This window comes from Chironomus tepperi, unplaced genomic scaffold (genome assembly GCF_022539635.2).
Source record: "Chironomus tepperi strain 1889 unplaced genomic scaffold, CSIRO-AGI_Ctep_v1 contig_172, whole genome shotgun sequence".
Taxonomy (NCBI): Eukaryota; Metazoa; Arthropoda; class Insecta; order Diptera; family Chironomidae; genus Chironomus; species Chironomus tepperi.
This window is the reverse complement of record NW_027226294.1, coordinates 957,540-980,867: the sequence shown is the minus strand read 5'-3', so window position 1 is coordinate 980,867 and position 23,328 is coordinate 957,540. Positions and strand designations below refer to the sequence as shown.

Genomic DNA, 23,328 nt, shown 5'->3' with positions numbered 1-23,328 from the left:
AGCAATCAATGTGGATTCATTTATTCGAGTAAATATCAGATAAAGAACAAGTAAGAAGTAGGAGGATTGTAATGTGTACATAACGACAAGGAAAATTGACTGATGCCGATCAATTATTTATAGTAGGTAAGCATGCTTTAATTTTACCCAGTTAGAAAGGACAATCACATTGGAAACTAGTCATGAAGTTTGTTTCCATTATTTGTGGTATTGTATAAAAAAATAGTAGTTTGTCAAATAACTTGTAATTAAACTAAATCGATAAGGAAATAATAATAATAATTGAATTCATTTATGAATATGGACATGTACTTGCAAGCAAGCAATTGAGTTCCACTTTTATTATCGATTATATTGTGTATGTTTTTCGCTCTCTTTATTTAAGCTGGATGATAATTAGTAAAATCCAAATAATTACATTCTTTACTGTACAATTGTCGTCAAAACTATCAATTTTAATCTCACATTAATAATGAATTTTTATGATAGATATTAACATTGTTCATTCACATGAAGATAGTCGTTACGCGCTCATTTTAACGGAAAAACACCTTACCATACGTTAAGAAATATACACCTGACTCATATTTTATAATTCGCTCTTTATCCCCCATTCATGTTTCAATACACAACATAATAATTCTCTTACTTTTTAATTTCTCTTCTTGTTGTTATTCAGGATACACATGTTCATTATTTATTTGAATGTTATGCATACCTATTTAATTATTTTTTATACATTTTTATCCTTTTATTTTTTGACTGCATTGCAAGTGCATGTTTTAAGCATTCACGAGAAAAAACTATCAATTTCATGTGCCTTTTCCTTCTTGCATGTTCGCCTATGTCCTGAATGATTTTCATGTCACCTTCTTTTCTGATTTGATAAACTCACGTATGCGTAATTATGGCTTTATTGTATATTGAAAGGAAATTTTCATAAAAATGTTGTGAATTAATTTTCTCTACTCATTACCATACTTGATTGTGCAATTTCTTCCACCTGAACCTAACAAACGCCCTCAATCTAGCTTATTTGCATTTCTAAAACACATTTTGATTTTGATCGTAATTATCATCATGAAGTTTATGCATTAAACAAGGAGGATTTGAATTAGTTTCAACCCTTACCCCTTCATAAGTAGAATCACGTGCGTTAATCGAAAATGAACACGATAGGTGGATATATTTTTCTTGTGTTACTTTATTGTAGCATGATACTAAGTTAGCGACTTGAGCCTTCGCTTTTTGACGATATAAAGCAAAAAATTTCATAAATCGAGTTTTAATTACTCTCATAAATGTTGTTACCAACTAAAAAAATATATAAAGAAAAAATAAACTATTTATTAACGCTGGTAATTTTTGAAGAGGGTTTGAAATGGCATTAGAAGTTATCAGACTGTCTGATCGTGAGGAAAATTGCAGTTGCTGTAAGCAGTAATAACAATTATAAAATAAAGCAATTTCTTTCGGCAAACAATTATATTTTTAGTGCACATTTGTTTCCTTAACAACAAAAGTCGTTTAATGGATCCAAATTCTGGTATCAGGATGGCGTGACTCTCATTGAGCTAGATTTAAACCAAATCCGGTACTCAGTTAGCGTCATTCTAACCTGGAATCGGATTATTGATCGTTCAATCGATTTTTTCTATCCGGGATTAGAAGATTGTACCAACTGATCATGGGTTAGTGTTAAGTCAATCAATGGCATGAGCAGCTACGTGAATCATCAAAAACACACAAATCTATGTTGTCTTTACTTTGAAACTTTGTTAATTTGTACCAATTACAGCCTATACCGCTTATTTACAAAACATGATCATAAATGCGTCTCTGTCAAGTAAATCTGCTAATTTTTCAACTTGTTTTTCTTTTTGTCGTGTGAATGAACGAGCTAAATTTCATACACTAAATTAAGAGTGCTTTAGCATGTTTAACATGCTGCGAAACAAAGTTGATAATAAAAAAAATTCTAGAGAAAATAATGATTATGTGCATGCATTACTGCAATTTTTATGGCATTGGTTTATGAAGTATGGAACATAGCAAGTATGTAATTTCAGTTGAAATTAATTTATCAAATTTATTTAATTTATTCAGCCCACTCTGCGTCATAAAAATGACAGAAAAAATTTTCATTGATTGAACATAAAAAAAACTTACTTTTTTTGTTTAATTTTCTTGCATAATTTAACAAGTGACTACTCATGCAATTTTGACACCCTCGTGACCAAATAGTATTTGCTTTAATAGAAAGAGAAAGAATGGAAAAATATTTCAGTCCACAGAAATGCCGTGGAAAATTAATATAGCTCTGTGTATAGTAAATATATGACGATAATTGCTATGAGGAGAAAACTAGCATTCATGACTCGAAATATAATTTTCATCGACCCAATCGAGTAAAGAAATATAATTTCCAAGTCATAGTTTAAATGGCTTTTTTTTTTGCTTCTATACACTACAGATAAAAAAAAACCGCATAATCACCTCATACTTATTAATATTATAAGTTCAGTTCATTCTTCAAATTATATCAGCCACCCTCAATTTGTATTTCAACACACACATACACACATAACCAACTCTGTTCTATTTCATAAATTTGTGGAACAAAACACAAAATAGTCAGGTTATAGAAATGGTAGGAAATGTATATAAGTAGGGGAATAAGCAATAAAAAAACATTATGTCCAGATCCCTGAATTCGAGACTATAAGCTAAGGTGGTGTCTCGATAAGGCGAACGCGATAAGAAATCTACTTACAAACTATGTACGTGGAGTTGATGGAAGGTGACGGGGTGTTGGTAGCGAAATCACGCACGCATATATAACGCCATATAGTTGTTGGCTGCTATATAAAAAGGCATATCCATTTTAATCGCGATATTTCATACAAAATGTGTATAGTATGCGAGTCTATATAATATGATTCTTTCTTACTTTATAGTGGAACTAGTAAAAAAAGCTATGGAGCTACTTTACAACCTCACACCACTGCATCTTCGCTTATCGAACGAAATTCCTGTTGTTAGCTAGTTTCCTACCTTTTCGTGCCAACGTCGGATTTTTCTACCTTTTTTGTTCATAATGGAATATAATGCCAAAAATGACTATAAAAGTTGTATACAGTTATATTCGCATGTATATGCTATAGATTTTTTCGATTTAACAAAAAATAAAAAAAGGAAGAAAGTCAAGAATGAGAGACAAGCATGCCTTCCTTGCTTCAGCCTGTTTGCTGTGTATAGCATCGACAGGACGAAAGGCAAGGGCAATTTCTATTTAGCTACGCTTCGAGACCTCCTTTATGCATGTTTTACCATACATTGCGAAAGCAAAACCATTAAAAACGTGAGATATATTCATAGTGATAGCAAAGCATGAAAAATTCCTTTTTTTTTCAGCAACAACATTAAAATGCAAAGAAAGAAGGAAAGTTCAAGAAATTCCGTGGAAAGCACCGTCGACAGTGAAATGAAAATAAATTCAGTCCATCAACTTCAACAATCAATATTACATTAACTTTTCTTCTTTACTCCTATCTATAGAGCTCCGTTCATTTCCCATTGTTCCTTTACGATGATCATTTAAATTCAAATTTTATATATACACACAGAATAGAAAATGAAAATTACTCTACAACTACTTTATTTTTGTTTTAAAAAAAATATATTGTAAGTTGGTATAATTCTATTCTTCTTATTTGTTGTTGCAAGACAGGTGCTCTGAAAGGTGCCACACAATAGGAAAGAAAGATCGGCCAAAAATTTCTTGTGAATGAAATTGCGCCACACGAGAGAGAAAGAATGACTTAAAAAGGGGAAGAATTGTATTTATATTAGGCTGCACATGCCACATGTCGTGGTAATTAATGGACAGTTTACCATTGCCACTAACCCTGACTTTTCATATATATTTTATTCACGCACACATATACACACACGTAAGTTTTTTTTTTATTAATCAAACCATCTGAAAGACTCTTGTATTTTTTTGTTGCCCGAAAAGCCATCATACCATTTTCATTTTTTCATGAAACCAACACGCGGCGGTCGGTGAATTTTTTTTTTTTTATTCTTCTCTCAGCTCATACTTTTTTATATTTTCAACACACATACAATATAATATATAGTGAACAAAAAAAAACGCTAATGGGTGGGGGCAGAAAGGCATAATAATTTGAAAAAAATAGTTTTTTCATTTAGTGTTTCGTTTGTTGTTGTCAAGGATACTTGCTAGGTTCCTCCGGTAACCGATTCAGTCAAAACATAAGGATATTCAATAATTTTGCCTGCCTTCCATGATAAATGTATAATATCAAGTGTAGCGAAAAAAAGAAGCGGATATGTCGGGGAAAAAATTGTAATAAGAAAATTAGAAATTTATTCAGTTTGAGCTTTTTGCTCGGAAAAGTTTTTAGTGGTGAAAAAAAGAAATTTATATGAAAGAAAAATTGGCCATAACTAGAATAAGCCATCCAGATTTAGTTTGGATTTATTCGTTGACAGTGCTCAAGCTCTTTCGGAACTGCTTTTATTTTTTTAATATTTTTTTGAGTTTTATTTCTTATGACTTGAACATTTTTTAAGTTACTACTTATTTAGAACTTAAGTTAAATTTCATTTTATTTTATAAAAGAAGTTATACCTAGAAGAAATTGTGAAACTTCCACAAAGTGTCAAAACTAAAACAACACTGAATTATTTGTTAAATGATAAAATTATTAAGTTTTTTCTTCTGTTGACCGTTAAGGAGCATTTTTGTCAAAGTTATCGAAGGATTTGTCGAATCTGTAAGTATTTTATTCCATCCTTTTATTTCTGTTAATACTTCTTAAATATTTGAATATTTTATGAGTTTATGAATTAAAGTTTAATTTCTGAAACTTCCATTAAAGCATATTAAAACACAAGCCATTAAGGCTGGTTTCAAAAATTATTTCAAAAGTTTGAAGTTGGTAAAAGGTTGGGTTTCTTAGTCTCGATTATATTTTATTCTCGAGAATGAAAACGTGATCAGGACAAGGATCAAGACTATACGGGAATTTCCCTTAATAAAAGATAGCAACTGCCTTGTTCTACTCAAGATTTTTTGAATACTTTTGATAGTCAGTTATATTAAAATACACTAACAAGCAATAAGCATCTTAGGAAACAATAATGCCACTATGGTACCCAAAAGCGATCTCTGTGCCTGTTAGGGATAAAGTTGTATAAATCTAGCCTAAAATTGAGCTAATTTAAAACATTAAACCATAACAGACAGAGAGACCGTTTTTAGGTACCGCAGTGGTCTTTCTGTTCCACGAAAGCATGCTATTTGCCTGTATGACAAAACAGTTAGTCTGCCGGTCGCGTCATAAAACTCAGAAGCTCCCTTGACCATTTCAAAAATTCATCATCCATATATCCTACCTAAACTGTCACATTCCATACTACATAAACTAAACTAAGAACAGCTAAGAACTTCAAAAACTTTCTGCTACACAAATCATCTCACTCATCCATTCCACCCTATCTTACAAACAATACATAGTCCAAAATAAAGATGTGATGGATCATTTCCCTTCTACATAACATAATTTCTTACACACCGGAATAATTCTCAGCCAATCCATCTACTTGACGGTTACTAAATAAAAACATAAAACAAAAATTTAAAAGCAAGAGAATTTCTTCATTATCGCAAGCAGAAAATCTTTTTTTTATGCCATCTCCACTATCTTTCCTCTATTATTCTCCTGCTATATAGTTGGTTTTATAAGCCTTACTTTCATTAAATATGACATAAAAATTATACTTGATAAGCTACGGTCGAACAGCGCGAGAGAAGAACATAAAAATTAAATGTGTATGTATACTAAATAGACTGACTGGATGGATGGATGGTTAGCTTGTTGTATTCGTTTTTGAATTGCTGAGAATTTTTTCTTTCTTTTTTTCCCATTTTTATGGGCACATTTTCACATTATTGTTCTCAATGGGATAAAGAAAGGGAATGAAAATGAATGATAATATTCTGTCATGCTGTTGTTGTCCGACTTGATGGCCGTAAATGGCTATAAATGCATTTTTTTAGAATGATTAGGGATATAAAAACATTGTCTGTGTAATTTTCATTTTGTTGAGGCAATTTAGGGAAAGTTTTACCTTGAAGTAGCTACTGAATTGCTGCCATTGATTGAAGTTCATGAATTTGGTGAATTTTTTTGTTTATTAAAATAATAGTTTCGATTTTTATTATGTCATAGAGACGATTTCACATTTATATCCATTACTATGAAAATTGAAAGTAAAGCACTACAATACAAAAACCTTCAACTTGGGTTTCGTGCTAGATTTCACTAGAAAATCATTTTAGAAAATATATATTCAATAATTCAAGAAGTTCTACCTTCAAAAATCGACCGACTTTGGGTCATTGAACAACATTCAATTCTATTCATTACAATTTATTTCGTGACACAGACGAAAGCAATACGTGATAATTTTTTGTCGTACCGGCATGTTTTAGTACATGCGACATTTCGTAATTACAATTTGAATGATTTGAACTTTATGTTGGAAATAGGTGGAAATGAGGTTTTATGTCAAATTTATTTAGAGTATTACTAAATGTAGCATATCGGGTTAAGTTACCAAATCGATTGGACAGGCATTATAGCGACATTACTTACTTACTTACTGGAACCATGCTCAAACTTGAAGCTTTAGTTATTACAAAAGGCTTTCCATCTGACTATTTTACTGGCCACAATTATAACGGCATTAATCGCTCTTTAAACTAGACATAGAAGGAGTCAAATGATCCTTTAAGATGTGGCCTGCAAAGCGTCCATTGGATCAAGACCTATTTGATTCCAAATGCTTACATCAATTCCAATCACACCATGTGCTCTGCCATACATCAGCTTGTCAGTATGAGCTAGTCATAATCTACTCAGAAACAGATAAAACTTCCTCATGCTGACAAACTTCAAAACCATTGAAGCTAATAATGAATCAAGTCAATTAAACAATTTCTTCCGAAAAGTTAACACAAAAAAATTGCATTTCCACCTAAATATTGAGAGATTACCGCAAAAGCTTGTGTAATATTCAAAAAAGTATTAGCTAAATGCAATTGCATAACAGCCAAACGCATTAGTGATAAATACTAATCTGCAAAATCCGCATTATGGCAAAGAAAAAATTCATCACATGTATTAGACAATGGATCAGATACATAAAGACTCTATAAAAATTGCTTTTGAATAGGTCTAATAAAAATTGAATAGACAGAAAGTTAATGAAATATTCACATGAATAATAAATGAGAGTAAGCATTTTTATGATAAATAAAATAAGAGAAATGTCTGGAATTATCATGAAACCCGAGTGACACAAATGAAGAAGGCTCTGCCATGAAACTTTAAAGGATCGTCTTTTATTAACACCAAATGGAAGGCACCTCCTCTTGGCAGCCATTTGGACGGTTAAAGGAAACCTTCTTCATTTGTGTCGCTCGGGAAAGTCAAATTATAATTAGCATGTGGGCATGGATCTAGAAAAATTCTCCTAATCTCGAGTAATTCACAAAACGATCACATGAAAAATTCATCGATTCCATCTATTTTTATATACACAATGAAGAAGAGGGACACAATGAAAAAAAAAAAGTTTTCTCGCCTCCATTAAACATGCATGAATGAAATTAGAAATGAAAAATTAGAGTATACTTTAGAATATTTCCATCCATCAAAAGTTATCAAAAATTCAGTCAACAATCTACATATTAGGAGTATCAAATTAGGAGGTTACGGGTAGGAGGTTCTTTATCATAAAATGAAAATCACATATTAGATGTATGGAAAATAGTCATTGCTTCCGTTCGTGTTTTTTGAAAATATATATATCATTTGGAACGATAAAGATATAGAGAAAGAATGGAAAATAAATGTAACGAGCACGAAAAAAGTTCATTCCTATGACATTAACACAGACGGTTGTTGGACGTTCATGACTCATACACAAGGAAAAACCGAAAATCAACAAAAAATCCATTGATGACATTAATTATATTGGATATTAATGCGATTGGACGAATCTTGGCACTTGGAGAATTCACAGTTTTATGTTATCAGCTTCTGTGGATCTTTTGGTGCCATTATTTGACAATCGACAGTGTCAGCTGTGTAGAACATTAAAAAAAGTGGGAATGCAACCCTACATGTTATATGTAGACAGTGAAAAAAATGATAGTAATGCATGCAATCCATCCATGAGAAAATATCTGACTGCCATGTCTTTCAAAACCGACTACATAAAAATTCATTGACATTTTTACTTCTGCGACTCATTAAAATGCGAACTAAGAAATTATTGCTGATGTGCATGCTTACGTCTGTGCGAACTAATCGGGTAAATGAACCTAGTTTTTGTGAACGAAATTACAATGATGAGGTGCTGATCTTTACCCAGCACCAACAATTGAATTACCAAATAATTCAAAATGATTCAATTCCATTCCTATCCATAACAATTGCCACTTATATTATTATAGCATTTTCTTTACCCTTAATCCAATTGCATAATTTGATCATTACAATAAAAAGCCGACATTTTAAGCATCAACAGCTATTTTTTAAATGCCCAGCGCGCACCGTTCAAAATGTTAAATAATAAAGAATTTTTCCACCGAACAAAACAATTGAGCAAGACGGAGAGTGAGACACACGTAAAAAGATACAGAAAAATGTCTTAATTGTGCGAAAAATTACCACAAAAAAATATAAAAATAAAACAAATGAAATGAAATAATCGCTCAATGAATATTATTTTTTTACTTCTTTTATGCTGCTTATAACGATTTAACTTTCAATTTTCAATTTCAGTTCATTATCAACCACTGATCTGCTTACTTACTTACTTCTCTACTTAATATTTCTCTCTTATTCATTACTGACGTTCGCGCGTGTACATGCATACTCTGATTTCCGTACCTGTAAACGATAGCCACAACTTAGTTAGCTTTTATTTGGACATAATTGATTAAAGGCAGAAAAGAAGATGCTCGAAAATTTGAAATTAATGTAATTAAAATATTTCATTTGGTTTAACAATCACATAAATAAATGGAACTTCCATTGTCTTCAATCTCATAAGCGAGAGAAAGATTTTCATCGTTTTAAAAGAAGCAGATCAACATTCGTGACTTTTTGAGCTCATTCTACTTAATTTGTGGGTTATTTGTAAATGATGTTTAATGTTTGGGAAGTTATACCTAACTGACAATGAGAATGGTCACCTAAATTAATACAATTGATAATACTCAATTCTGTGGCCATACTCATGGGCATGCTCCTTGTCTGTTCGGGTACGGCATGTGAATAGTGGTTGTGGATCTCACTGTGACCTACATGCGTAATATCTTGACACGGCATGGACGTCATTCGTATATTTTACCCACAAAGTCACCTAATTAATGGCTCTTTTTGGATGCTAATTAAATGGCAATTTTGTGTGAAATTAGAGGTGGAAAAGTGCAATTTTCATGTCGCTATTTGAATGACTGTAACAATGACTCGCGATCCAATTCTATTCCGTTAATTATAATCCACCAATTACATAACTTAATGCTTCAAAGGAAAATCATAAAAACGTGCCGTATTGGAATGGATTTTACTGGAGCATTTAACTTGATTGACTTTGTGACCGAGTTGGAATGGCCATTTTTTGTGAATAAAAAAATTAATTGAAGCTGTGATAAGCAACCGAGATAATGGACAAATAAAAAAAGGAACCAAAATTACCACGCGTTTGAGTTTAAAGTAACTGCCAAGTCCGTTGCTTTTCATATGAAATTATTTCATTCCAATGAAATCGGAAGGAAAAGCGCTATAGTCATTACATTTGATGACTTTTAAATTTGTTTGATGTTTTATGGAAATAACTTTATAGTTTACTAACTGTTCACAAAATGATCGCAAAAACAGCGATAAGCACTTAGAACTTTTATTTCTTGTTGTTTAGTTTGTGCAAAAATAAAACATAATTATGCTTTTTTTTTTATTATATGCATGTTTCGTGTGCATGATGAATGTTTGCATGAATACAGAAAATTCCTTTTTAATTCGAGTAATATAAAGGAAAGGAAAAACTTTTTCGTCGCCATGAAAAATCATTAAGTCGGAAGTTTAAATGTGTTCTTACTGCTCGAAAGCCACGGAAATTTTTCATTCTTAAGAGGGGGACGACTTTATATCGTCTATAATAAAATGATTTCTTGCATGCAATAAAAAAATAAATCAATGCTAATTTCTATTTTAAGCATGAGCTTTTTATGTTGTTGTCGATGATGAAATGAAAAAGGAAAAATTGTTGGAAAAATGAAGAAAATTCTTGTGTGAAAAATTGTTTGATCGAATAACGCATGTTATACTTTAAGTCAATGCATGACAAGACATTCAACGTTTTTGTGTGTTTTGAATTTAAATCTAAAAGGTGGAAAATAAACATTAGTGCATGCATGTCATCCATCCTTTTAGAATACATGGGAATATATAAATGTTGCTTCTGTAATAAGACAACAGTTGCATACCACATGTGTGGATTAATAAATAGCGAAATAAGGAGTGAGGGATCTGATTCGTAACCCGAGTGACACAAATTAAAAAGGGCCCTGCCACGGAGCTATTAGGGCTATGTTAAACCATTTTATTGCCTACTTTTGGCAGCCATATGGACGCCAAACGGAGGCGACTTCCTTTTGGTGTTAATAAAAGAATTTATGAGAGTGCCTTCTTGATTTGTGTCACTCGGGATAAATGTAAAATTTGTGTATAAATCAATGTACGACCTCCTTCAGTTGTCAATTAAGCTCTGCTGAGGTATCGAGCAATATGTTGACAAATTAGTCATTACGAGAATTAGGCCTTTGTCGTCGAATGGTTAGGCAACATGTCGAATTCTGAATCACTCTTATGTGAGTAAGTGGGTTCAATTCCCACCGGGGACCGATCTCTCAATCTGTTTTATAAAAGGTTGTAGATATGGCAAGGAACAATGCTCAAGACATTACAACTGCATACAGAAAATTCGAAATTTTATTAAAGAAATCCGAACCAAATATTCCTGGGAACCCCTTGAACATACCTCAAATAACCCCATTATAAATCCTCTGATTCCCACTCCGCAAACAAACCCGACTAACTAAATGAATCGCAATAAAACGCATTAATGCCCTGAAAAATTTGAAGAATAAAAGCATTAGAAGAGAGGAATAAAAGGAGTGTGACTATATATTAGTGGGAGGTTAGTCGGAAAACCACCTAAATTTTCCCATTATATTTCAACACATCTATATTTATGGATATGCCTACAAGTTTATATAAACTACAAGAACGGAAAAATATTGGATTCAATGAAAAAATAAATTTTCTGTGTTACAACTTATAGCTGCTATATAGCGGAATAAATTTTATTATCATGGTCGCTTTCACGATTACATTTTTATATTTTGAATAACATAAAGCTACATAAAGGCAAAAAAAAGACTGCTAAACAGTTTTTCTTTTCAAACTAAACTGAAATAAAAGAAGGAACAAAACTTTTCCTTTATGCATGCAAAAGGAAAAATCGCAGGTTTTTCCATTAAAAAGGAAAGAATCATTTTGTATTATATATTTTTCTGCGGACGGAAAATAGCGAATGGGAAATAAGAAATTGTGGAGACTCTCATACAACATATTTCATTATTGATTTAATAACTATAGTTTCGTATTGCTGTATTGCTTAGCTCATTTTTTAACTTTTATTTTCAGAAATGAACGAAATATGGCACCGACACAAAACTCAACATTAATAAATTTAATAAATGATGATATTAAATCGATAACATCAGAACGCTTAAGTCCAATTTCGATGCAAGAATTAGAGTCATCAGCAAGCAGCGATAATGAGGTTTGTATAGTAACAACAATTTTTATTGACAATTAACAAAATAACGTTAATTTGAGTTGTGGATCATTAATAAATTAGCCCGGACAGACAATGAGTAGGCTCCTCTAATAGGCATCGAGTCCGCTTTTAGGTGCTGTAGTTCTCTTTATGTATCATGAAAGCATGCTTTTCCTGTTATGGGTCATAATTATGCTTACAAAATTGAACATGATCAATTATATTTATTGAGTATACTCATGACTGCATACATTGCAGTGTGAGGTGAAATGGCATTAGTTGCCTTTACAAAATCTTGCACACACGAATTACAACTGGATACATCAGGTCTTATGACGTAATTGTGTATTTGAGATGTGCAGAGCTAGCCAGTGTTTTGAATCCTACCAACTGTAGGTCTAAATACTCTAAAGGGTGTGGTACAACAGATTGTTAATCGCCTCCAGTTCATTAGGTTGGGTCCTTCACGCATTAATCCTCGTGAGCAAGTTCATATAAGTAGCATACTCATCTATGCTACCCCTGTCTGTTAGGGATACCTCTATTAGAAGGACAACAGTTAATGAACTCTTATGACCCTCCCAAGCCACAATCCATATTCAAATTCCACAAAATCTACATCTCATAAAAATTCCAACTAGCTAGGTTAAATCAAATGTCCATTAAAGCTTCTAGTTCTATAGAAAATGTCAACTATAAATCAAAAGTTGAACTAAAAATTATTTATTCTCTCTTAATTGCCTCACAGAGTGAACTGACTGAAGAAATTCCCATTTACATAAATCAAGTTCCGCGTTATGTATCGGGAGTTAATAGACGTACAACTTGCAATGACATAATAAAAGGTAAGCTGAGTAGAAATTGTGAATTCATCAACGTCATTTTCTCACCCTTTTTTGCCCCCCTTTTATTTTTAATTCCTTCAAAATAGTCCACTGCTGTAAACATACAATTCTAACTCATGAATATTAATTATTCCACTTAAATATTTATTCTCATATTTTTATTCATAAAAAAATGAACAGCTTTGATCGATGACGAATTGGCCAACACGAAAGCAAGTAAACAATTAATTTGTGACCCGTCACATTATATTTTATATGAGAGATTCCAAGATATTGAGCATGCATTAGGTGGAGACGAACTGATTTATGAGCTATGGCAAAATTGGGCCGATAATAGACGTGATGTACAATTTAGGTTGAAAATAAATAAAGAATTTGAAATTGAAATGAGAGAGAATGAGCAGAAATATCGAGCAAAGGATAAGGTAAAGCCACACATAAATTATATTAATGGACATGAGAATTTATGAAAATTATTTTTCATTCATTGCTTTATAGAAGATTCGTAAAAATGGAATTAAAAAGCTATTGAAAAAAGTCCTTCAACAAGGTGAAATGATTCAGAAGCACTTGACAGAGATGAATCATCATCAGCATGTACAAAATCACTTCTACCTTGAGCCATGCTCAGAAAATTCTGATTTTGAAATTGCACAATGTGATGACGGAGTATCGACACTGCCAAGCATGTCTCGATGGAATAATGCTGTTGTAACTGACACGGAAGATGAGCTGTTCCTTATCATTGAGAATCACAATGACAATGATTCAGGAGTCTTCATATCAAAAGAACAAAGGTCATTCCATGAAATGGAAATTGATGAATGTAAAATCAGCCTATCATCCACGCCGAAACGAAAATTCAGGAACGATCGAGATTTTGAATCGCTAAGAGATCATGCAATAAATGACATCCAATGTGTTGAGAGTTTCACTCGTACAAGCTGCAAATTTGAGTTAATTCATAAGGAACTAAAGTCTGAAATGAACAATGTTAAAGAGATTATTGATCAAGAGCACTCATTTTTGAGGAAGATTAATCGACGAAGGAGCTCGCTCGACAATATTACATTTGACAATACACTGTTTAGTGAATTTTGTGATAATAATGAAACTGTTATTTTATAATCCAAATACTCTATTATTGGTACTACTAATTACAAAATCAATAAAGAAACAAATTTTTTTATACATTTATACTTGTTCCATGCATATAAATTTGACAACATAAATCTACTTGTTTTATTTCCTTAACTTCTCATTCTTTTTCTTTATTCTATTTTTTTATTTGATTTTCATTCTTTTACATTAATTTATGAACATGAAAAGAGGTAATTCTTATGTAAATTGTACATATGTCCTTATTCTTTAAAATAGATGTTCACAGTGGGCAAGCTTGTTCAAAATAATGTGTTATTATAGCTAATTATTCAGCAGGAATTAGGATGTCATGTAAGGATTCCTTATTACCACTTACAGATAGCTTTAGCAGCTTGCTACCTCTTTTGTTTGCTTGAGGTTTTTGCGAAAAAATTCACAAACCCCCCTTAAAGTTTCAGTCCAAACAAAGCAACCTCGGTCATTGGTATTACTAGTTATAATAAGTGAATAAGCAAGTATTCATGACAAACTTTATATATCCTTCATGACAAGCAATTTTGACCAAATTAATTCAACATTGTTTTCAACAAGATTCACCCTGTGGATGCTCATTAAATCCTTAGGATCTATGTGAAAAAAGGGATTCGTCATAAATATTATTAAACTTACACTTTAAGTTCAAATTAAACTAAATTTTTAAAATTATTCGACATCCTCAGAACTTGAGTCGCTGCTACTAGATGTCATTCTTTGTATGTAATGTTCATTATCGGTTTTTTTGATAATTACGCTCTTTATTCGTGGTTTATTGACATCATTTTCATCAATTATGTGTGTGGCTTCTTCGGAACTTTGTAGTTGGCTCAATGGCTTTGGATTACTGGAAGTGGATAAACGCATTTTCTTTAATTTTTTAGCTGTCAATTTTCGCCGACTTTTCGTCTTTCCATTTTGTAATGTTTCCCACTCCTCCTCTTCACTTTCACCTGAATTACTACTTGTGCTGCTTGAACTACTTGAACTATCAAAAATACTCTTGCCAGAGAGATTTTTCCTTTTAGGTGCAAAATAAATTTTCTTAACTGTATTTCCATTTGCCTGCTGCTGTTGCTGCTCTAAAGCTTTTGATGTTGATGGTTCACATAGAGTATTAATTAAATTTTGTGAATAGTCCTCAAGATCCCTCCCCTCATCAATTCCATTTAACACTTTAATTACAGGTTTCTTTTCATCAACTTCAGATTTTAGTTGCTTTTTCGTCTCTGCGAGCGGCTTATTATCCTCACTATCAGTTGTTGAGGAATCTACACGAGTTACCACGGTTGGTTGATTTGGAATATAAATACAATCACTATCACTAGCTGAATCGAGACTCATCATTTCAGGTGTACGTAAATGTGGAGGTTTTAATGCCAACACAAATTCACATTCACTCTCTGAACTGCTTTCAAGAACGACAGGATTTGACTCTATAATTGTTGGTGTGACTATCATTCCGCTACTACTGCTACTATCATTATTATTATTGCTTTCTGATGTTGTGATTTCTGTAATCACACAATTATCTTCCTGATTTCCTTGTGTCTCCAAAACTACTGTCGTACAATTTGTAACATTATTTGAACCTGAATTTGATGCTTCTTCATTAATAATTGGTTCAACATCTATGACTTGTACTTCATCACCATCAGAACTTTCTGTGGAACTTGATATTTCAACTGTTGTTGTTGTTGTACTTTGATTTCTTGGATTGTAATCGACATGCCTAAAAAAATTTGAAAACTTGATGATTTAACACTTATTAAAGATTAAGTAGCTTACCTGTCATATCCAACAATATCGTATGGTGAAATAGCGAAATTATAGAATTCGTGGACAAAATGGTCTGTTTTAGAATGAAGATAACGCTGGAAGTACTTTCGAACTTTTCTACTTTGTATATCATGACGACACAGCATGTCCCTCATATCTTCTAAAATTTGTGGTATATGAGTTGTTTGATTTGTTTGCATTAATACTACTAATTCTCTATTTAGCCATGGAATGAGACGATGTGTTTGTGCTGGATTTTCTCTGTAAAAAAATAAAAAGTATTATGTTAAGCTGTTGTTGCTATAATGTGCATGTTTGATGACTCACCTATAGAATTGTGCACTGCATTCACGAAATCGACCTGCTAGATCAGAAAGTGGCAGTGCATATAAGTTCCTTTCATAAATATATCTTCGCCATTCAGCAGGCGTTAAACGAGCATAATCGTTATCAACGCGAGATCCAAAAAGTTCTTGAATTCTTTCATTTTGTTCCAAAGTGGCTTCGAATCTCGTTCTATATGTAAATCTTCGTCTTGGTGAGTGAGTTGTGAGAAAGTCAACTCGATGAAATACGGAGTTTAACGGAATTACTGGAAATGACACTAAATCTCTTAAGTCTATTGCTGAGTCGTCTTGTCTTAGAACTGTTACTGGATACCTTTCGTATTCAGTTTTTGATTTGATATTGTGAATGATTTGGTCAAATACTAAAATATGAGAAAGTTAGAAAAAAATAAATATGGAGACTTACTTTTTAGCATAAATGCTCTAAAGATACATAAAGAAAATCCAGTTTCGAAATTTTTCATAAATTTCTTAATTTTCATGATTTTAACTCACCTTTTTTACATAGTGGACATTGATTCTTTTGCTCAGACCATCGCTGAAGGCAGTCAAAGTGGAAAATATGTAGGCAATTCTCTGGAAAACATCTCTTTCCTTCCTTTATTGATGAATAACAAATAACACAAATTCCTTTTCCCTGTTTTAACTGTGTCAAACGAGCTTCTTCGATATTATTACAACTTGTGGATGGTACCTCGTCCACTACATCTAATTCTGGTGTGCTTGGACAGTTATCCAATCTCTCAGGAGTCTCCATTCTAATTAATTAAAATATTTTCTAAATTTTATGATTTTTTATTTCTGAACTCTGTTTTCTTCAGAAACTCTGTAATTTAAAATTTTAAAAACCGTTGAAATCTGACTGTTATATGAACACTTTTATGACTTAAAACTCCTTTAAAATTAATGTTTGACTTAACTGAATCAATTATTATGAACAAATTCATTATTATTTATAATAATTTTTTGAATTCTTGAGTTGTCACTTCTTATTTACAGAGATATTAATAATATTATCTTCTTACTTTTGTCATCTTGGAGATATAGAATGAACATAAATAATCAACTTCCGTGCTAAAATGTGAAACTTTTAAAATGTACTTGAATAACAGTAATCATTGTTATTTGATAGCCGTAATTCAATGCTTAGTAAGATTAAATTGCTAATTTAGAGAAATGGTATAAAAATTGCGAAAAAAGAAGAAATTGATATCAACAGACAAAAAAAGAGTCGAGGCACTTGACGCGTGGAACATTTCGCGAGGAAATTGAGAAGAAAATATCACTCTCAAAATTTAGTTCCTTGAAAGTAGATGTATTAAGCTGTTATTGAACTTTAAAATCATTAACAATGTCTGGTGATGTGCAAACAAGACAAAGGAGGAAGGAGAAGAAAAAACAGAAGCGAGGTAATGTACAAATTATTTGAAATTATTGATGATAAGGAAAATTTTTGTCGAAAACGAAGAAAAATTTCTTCAAGAGAGCCTATAATTCTATAAATAGCATAAGAAAGTTATTAGAAACACAAAAAATATATAATTTTTACATTAATTTTACCTACACAACAACAATGAGCAACATTTTATACTTATTTTTGGCGAAAAGCGCAATGTACTCTCTTTGTTACTATTTGGTTCTTTTAAAACGGAAAAATTCTTATGTCTGTTAATACTACTCATTCATTTCATTATGTATCACGTTAATAGATAGTGTAGATCAACAAGCACTCTTGAAACGCCTCAGTTTTTCGGAAGGTTTGATATGCACACATCTTATTTCCCTTCCAATTCATTATCAATCCCCAAATGCATGCTGCTCGCTGATAAACAATTTTTTCTCTATCCCCTTTACTTTGAATACATATTCTAAAGCATATTCCATCTCTATTTATATTATATTATTTTTAAAAAGAAGATGAAGCACCATTGCCCGGCGTTGACACAAGCAAATTCAATGAGACTGAAAAAAAGTCCGTTCAAATGCACATTCACGAAAGCGATCATCATGGAGACCACGGAGCCGGTATTTGTGCCAAAATTATTTTCTTTGCATTAATGGCCATTCTGTTGGGTCTTGTGACTCTTATTGTCTTGGAAAATCGTGGTGGATCAGACGGTAATTTAATAATTTTGATTAATTTGGTAAGTCAAATAACTGATTAATTGTCATAGTGGATACGCCGCTGTCGGAATCAAGGTTTTCGGAATATCTACAAGGCTGGGTTGACGAAAATAGACAAGATGATCATCACGATGAGCCACATTTTTCAGATGATCACGACGATCATGATCACGCGGCCGGTAAATAATCTTGAACTACTTTTTAATTATCATAGAATAAAGTCATTGTCTTTCAACAGAAGAATCACATCATGATGAAGAACATACGGAAATTAATGATGATGAACCATATCCAGAGGAAAAAGATGCATCAAATGATGAAAATGATGATGATGAAAATTCACAGGAACTAAATGCTGAGATTAATAATAATGAGTCAAATCAAGAAGATGACAATAATGACATTGCCAGTCAAGAAATTGAAGACAATAATAATGATGATGATGTTGCTGACAACAACAATAATGATGATCAGCCAGAAGGATCTAACGACAACGATGATGACAATGATGGCTTAGAAGATAATGATAATAATAATAATAATGATGAACCTGAAGTGCCAAATTTATTTGAGGATAGTGCTCCTTTCGATGAAGAGGTTAGTCTTTAAATATTTTGTTTGTTGCTATTTAAAGCTGTCATAATTCGTAAACATTTTACACGTGCGCTCTAACAATTTTGCTTTTCTGATTGAAAATTATTAACAGAAGAAAATTAACAGACATCACCTTTCACGAAAGGTTGATGAATTGTATGATACTTACAATGAGATCGCCGATATGCTTGGAAAAGATAGATTAGATACTAATAAACCAGTTGTATATAAAAGAGAATTGCCTAAGGTATAACCCAATCATGCTTACTATCATCAATATTGTCAATTTGAGTTTCTAAACTGAATATTTCATATCCTAGGATGATGACGATGATCAAATTGCTGACAACAAAGACATTTTTGAGAATGTTGTAGACAATGATGCTGGCGAAGATATTTTACTTCAAAAATTAGCTGAAGAGAGCGAGCAAGAGCAAAATCAACAACAAGAACAAGATGAAAATGAAGAAGAAGGGTCATCGTCACGTAAGTATCAAAATGAACAAAAGACTAAGTAAAATTATAGCTTTGATCAAGAAAACGGAATCACAATTGAAATGAAAATTAATTGCTTTATATTTTTAAAAAAGAAATGAAAGTGCAAAATGTAAATTAAAACAATGTAAAAAATTTTCTATCATCCCACAGTCATGGTAAAACTCGGGGTCGGTGTTCTTCTTGCTATAGTTGCTCATCAAATAATAATTAAGAAGATTTCAGCAACTAGTGAGTTTTTAAACTTTAGTTGTTGTGAATTTTTTTTTGTTTCTTTCTTGAACATTAAACATAAATTTTTTGTTGTTGTCCACGCTGTGACTATCTCTTGCATAATTTTTTTCATTTTTGTTACTCACTAATGATCTAAATGCGATGAAGCAAGATAAACATGTATTAATCAAAAAGAATTGATTATTATTTCATGAGCATGAAATTGCACTTTCAACATTTTTTTATACTTAGCAAAACAGCACTAACTATATAAATCTCATATTTCATGCTTCTTACTCTTTTTCATTCATAACGTTTATTTTTTTATAGGTAAATAATAATATTTTAAACAATTTTTTAAGATAGGTCAGATACAGTCGATGCTGAATTAATTGCCAAAGAAAATGAAAATGCTCTCAGTAAGAGACGATTCACAATGCTGTCTAATTCTGAAGAACAGCTGATCAGTGATGATTTAGACAATGAGGAAATTATTGAAGGTTCATAAATTAATAATAAATATTGGACACAATTGTGCATTTCTGCCATCATTGATAGAGACAGATAGAAAATTTACAGATGTCAAATGAAATGACCTGTACAGCAATAAGTCATAGTGTTAAGAAATCAGAGAACTATGCAGCTCATTTAGCCATACAGTAGATTATCTCTCTTTAAAGAACTCAGTATCTATGCATGCATACGGATCAATTAAGCAGAAATGCGCAATTTTGATACTTTTATGGCTTATTAAGTCATATTCATGGCATGCATAGATTTCTCATATTATGAATCATTCCTCATGCCAGTCACTGATCTTATTGATTCACATTCTAATCAATTTTATTGTAATGAATTTTAAAGTAATGATGATAGCAACCCCAAATGTTGCCCATAAACATGAGGAAGAGCAATTCACAGAGTCAGATATTGATGAAGATGAATTAGGAGAGGAAGAAGAAGATATTATTGATGAGGAATTAGAAGAAGAAGAAGAAGAAGAAGAATATAGCGAAGAGATTATTGATGAATATGAAGCAGACGTACAGTCTCGTGTTCCACAAACCTTCGAGGAATTCCATAATATGTATAAGCCACAATCAGAGCAAATCGTTGAATCGATACGAAAAGTAACATTTGATGAACCAAAGGACGTTGAGCAAGAAGTGGAAAATGAAGTAGAAGAAAGAATTTTATCAATGCCTGAAGCATCAAATGTTCAAGCAACCCCGAAAAGTGAAAATATTGATCAAACCGAAATAATACAAACAGAAGAAGATTACGAACCTGATATAGACATAGAGGAAGAGGAAATTTGCGAAGAAGAAGAGGAACTGGAGGAAGAAGAGATGTCTGGTAAATCACAGTTCTTTTGTATGCATAATGGATTCGGATATGAAAAAAGAACAGATTAATGTGCAATGTCACATGTCAACTGTCTTAAGTTCCTTAACTTTTTCTTATCCGAATCTCAAGCCATACACAAACTAAAATGGCAACCTCAATGAAATGAAATTAATTTAACAAACAGGAGACGAGCTAATGGATGAGGATGATCTCGATTATGAACAAAGTGATGAGGATTTGTCAGACATTGACGATTCCGATTTATTGAACCGTCTTGAAGCAAAGTATGGTAAAATTAGCAATAGTGATAAGTCAAACGAAGAGGAGAATGAAGATGGCTCTTGGACAAGTAATTGTTTTAATCATTCACTTCCATTTACTGTTTTTGTTTATTCATGACTTTATTCAGATTCCGTTTTCTTTCAAATGTTTTAATTTGTACATAATTAATAAGTCATTGTCACTAACATTGTAATTAACAAATCTCATTGTATATTTCTTGACAAACAGAAATTCCAGAAGGTGGTGGAGCTCAAAGTAGCTACATGGAAGAGCTGTTAAGACAGCAAGCATTAGAAGAGGTACAAACTCAATTAAAATTCTTTTAAGGAACAGCAACATTCAATTCTATAATTCTCAATCTGTTCGATTCTTCTAGAATTATTAAACATTTCAACACAAATCCCCAATTTCATCCTTAATTCCTTTAAATCCTTAACTATATTGCATTGTTTTTATTTAATTTAAGTATTTTGTTATCAATTGTTTGAGTGTTGTGTTATTGCCAAGAACTAATCCTAACATTTTGCTTAGACCCACAAAACTTAATGTTTCGATTACTTCTTAAATTGTTGAACTTTTTGTGTGCTGTGTGTTACTTACTAACAAATGATTTTCTCTTCAATTTTTTATACGCTTTGGATTCTTCCTTACTAAAATAATCCACTAACGACTTCAAAATCACTCATGTCATGCGACTCAATAAAGAATCCAACTATAAAAGAGCTCTACGATGAAGCAAAGGAAATGGATATATCATCAGAAAAGGAGAAGAGCAATAAGAAGCTTATTGAGGCTATTGGAATGTATAAGACTTTAATCGAGCAATATGGAGATAAACTTAATGATACAATCTTCAAGCAAGTAGCAGAGAGATGTATTAGTCGAATGAGATTTATGGGAAAACTTAAATCAGCTGTTGACATTCATTATAAATTAATAAGACGATTTGCAGACGAGCCATTTTATAGAAACCAGTTGGCTGTTACGTTTCTTCTCGGAAATCGGTAAGATGACAATTTGTAAATAATTAAGGACAGCTGATCACATTATCTTATTCCTTAGTCTATCAGCAGCAAAGCTAGTCTTACATGAAGTATTATCGCAGTGGCGGTACAACGGATTTGCACTTGTCCATTATGGTAAGCATAGAGCTTTATTTAATTAATGAAATGAATTTACCTTTAAATCTATTTCTGTATATTACCCAGGTTTCGTACTTAAGAATTTAGATCAAGATTATGAGAATGCTGTATTATACTTAAAGGAAGGTATCGAAACAAATGAAGATGGCACACAAGACGGTCGATTTTACTTCAATTTAGGCGATGCTCTTCAAAGACTTGGTCGAAATGAAGAAGCACAAGAGGTTTACAGGAAAGGTGCAGAAATCGGCCTTTTCTTATCTGAATACCAAAGATCACTTTATAATATTAATAGACTGAAATCAAAGCCATTTTGGACAAAACTCGACACAACTTACAAAGATGAACTAATGGAGATTCATAAATATTGGCAAGTCATTAGAGACGAAGGACTCAAATTACTATCTCAAGATGGACTATTTATGAATGAACAAGAGAATCTCAAAGATACTGGAGACTGGAAGCAATTTGAGTTGTACGCTCGCGGTTCAAAGACAAAAAATTGTCACATGGCTCCAATTACATGTCAATTGATTAATAATTTCAAGGCTGCTTCATCATGCAAACGAGGTCAAGTAAAGTTTAGTGTACTACATCCAAATACTCATGTTCACAGTCACTGTGGACCAACAAATTGTCGAATTCGAGCACATTTAGGTTTAAAAGTTCCTGAAAATACTTTCATTAGAGTAGCAACAGAGACGAGATCGTGGAAGGAAGGTGAATGGCTGATATTTGATGACAGCTTTGAACATGAAGTTTGGCAGAATGGAACAAGTCTTCGATTAGTGCTTATTGGTAAGACATTCATACAAATTGAGAAATTTTCAAATGAATTAAAATGCTTTCCTTTACAGTTGACGTCTGGCATCCAGATTTGACGGAAGAAGAGAAGAATAGCATGAGTCCTATTTAATTTTAGCATTTTTAAAAGCAACAGAATCTCTAATTAACCAAAAAGTTGAAACTCAAGTCGTGCCTCATTAGTTTATAAATGATTTTTTTAGAAACAAAAATAAAATAAAATCTTTGATTTTGATTAAAAAATTTAAAACTGGAACTAAGGTCTGTCTTACGGAA

General features: G+C 32.1%; 3 protein-coding genes across 5 annotated transcripts; 2 read left to right on the top strand and 1 right to left on the bottom strand.

Moving 5' to 3' along the window:
* LOC139089005 (ras association domain-containing protein 9-like) lies at positions 1-14,009 on the top strand. Of its 3 annotated transcripts, none has more exons than XM_070638400.1 (5): positions 1-126; positions 11,811-11,949; positions 12,695-12,791; positions 12,972-13,216; positions 13,290-14,009. In XM_070638400.1, exons 2-5 carry the CDS (start codon positions 11,824-11,826, stop codon positions 13,917-13,919), a joined length of 1,098 nt encoding a protein of 365 aa, XP_070494501.1. In that variant the 5' UTR covers positions 1-126; positions 11,811-11,823; the 3' UTR covers positions 13,920-14,009. The 3 variants fall into 3 exon arrangements, with proteins under 3 accessions (XP_070494501.1, XP_070494502.1, XP_070494500.1); XM_070638401.1 differs by lacking the exon at positions 1-126 and adding an exon at positions 4,200-4,802 and having other exon boundaries at positions 13,293-14,009; XM_070638399.1 differs by lacking the exon at positions 1-126 and adding an exon at positions 4,201-4,802.
* Positions 14,010-14,012: 3 nt separating this feature from the next.
* Positions 14,013-16,861, bottom strand: Topors (Topoisomerase I-interacting protein). Its single transcript, XM_070638398.1, has 4 exons — positions 16,547-16,861; positions 16,032-16,413; positions 15,714-15,965; positions 14,013-15,657 (listed from the first exon to the last, which is right to left on the bottom strand). Exons 1-4 carry the CDS (start codon positions 16,806-16,808, stop codon positions 14,595-14,597), a joined length of 1,959 nt encoding a protein of 652 aa, XP_070494499.1. The 5' UTR covers positions 16,809-16,861; the 3' UTR covers positions 14,013-14,594.
* Positions 16,862-17,291: 430 nt separating this feature from the next.
* Positions 17,292-23,308, top strand: Asph (Aspartyl beta-hydroxylase). Its single transcript, XM_070638260.1, has 15 exons — positions 17,292-17,460; positions 17,761-17,808; positions 17,969-18,169; positions 18,226-18,354; positions 18,414-18,772; positions 19,090-19,255; positions 19,418-19,495; positions 19,840-19,977; positions 20,342-20,833; positions 21,009-21,173; positions 21,335-21,405; positions 21,761-22,110; positions 22,169-22,245; positions 22,315-23,046; positions 23,106-23,308. Exons 1-15 carry the CDS (start codon positions 17,403-17,405, stop codon positions 23,162-23,164), a joined length of 3,123 nt encoding a protein of 1,040 aa, XP_070494361.1. The 5' UTR covers positions 17,292-17,402; the 3' UTR covers positions 23,165-23,308.
* The last annotated feature ends 20 nt before the right edge of the window (positions 23,309-23,328 follow it).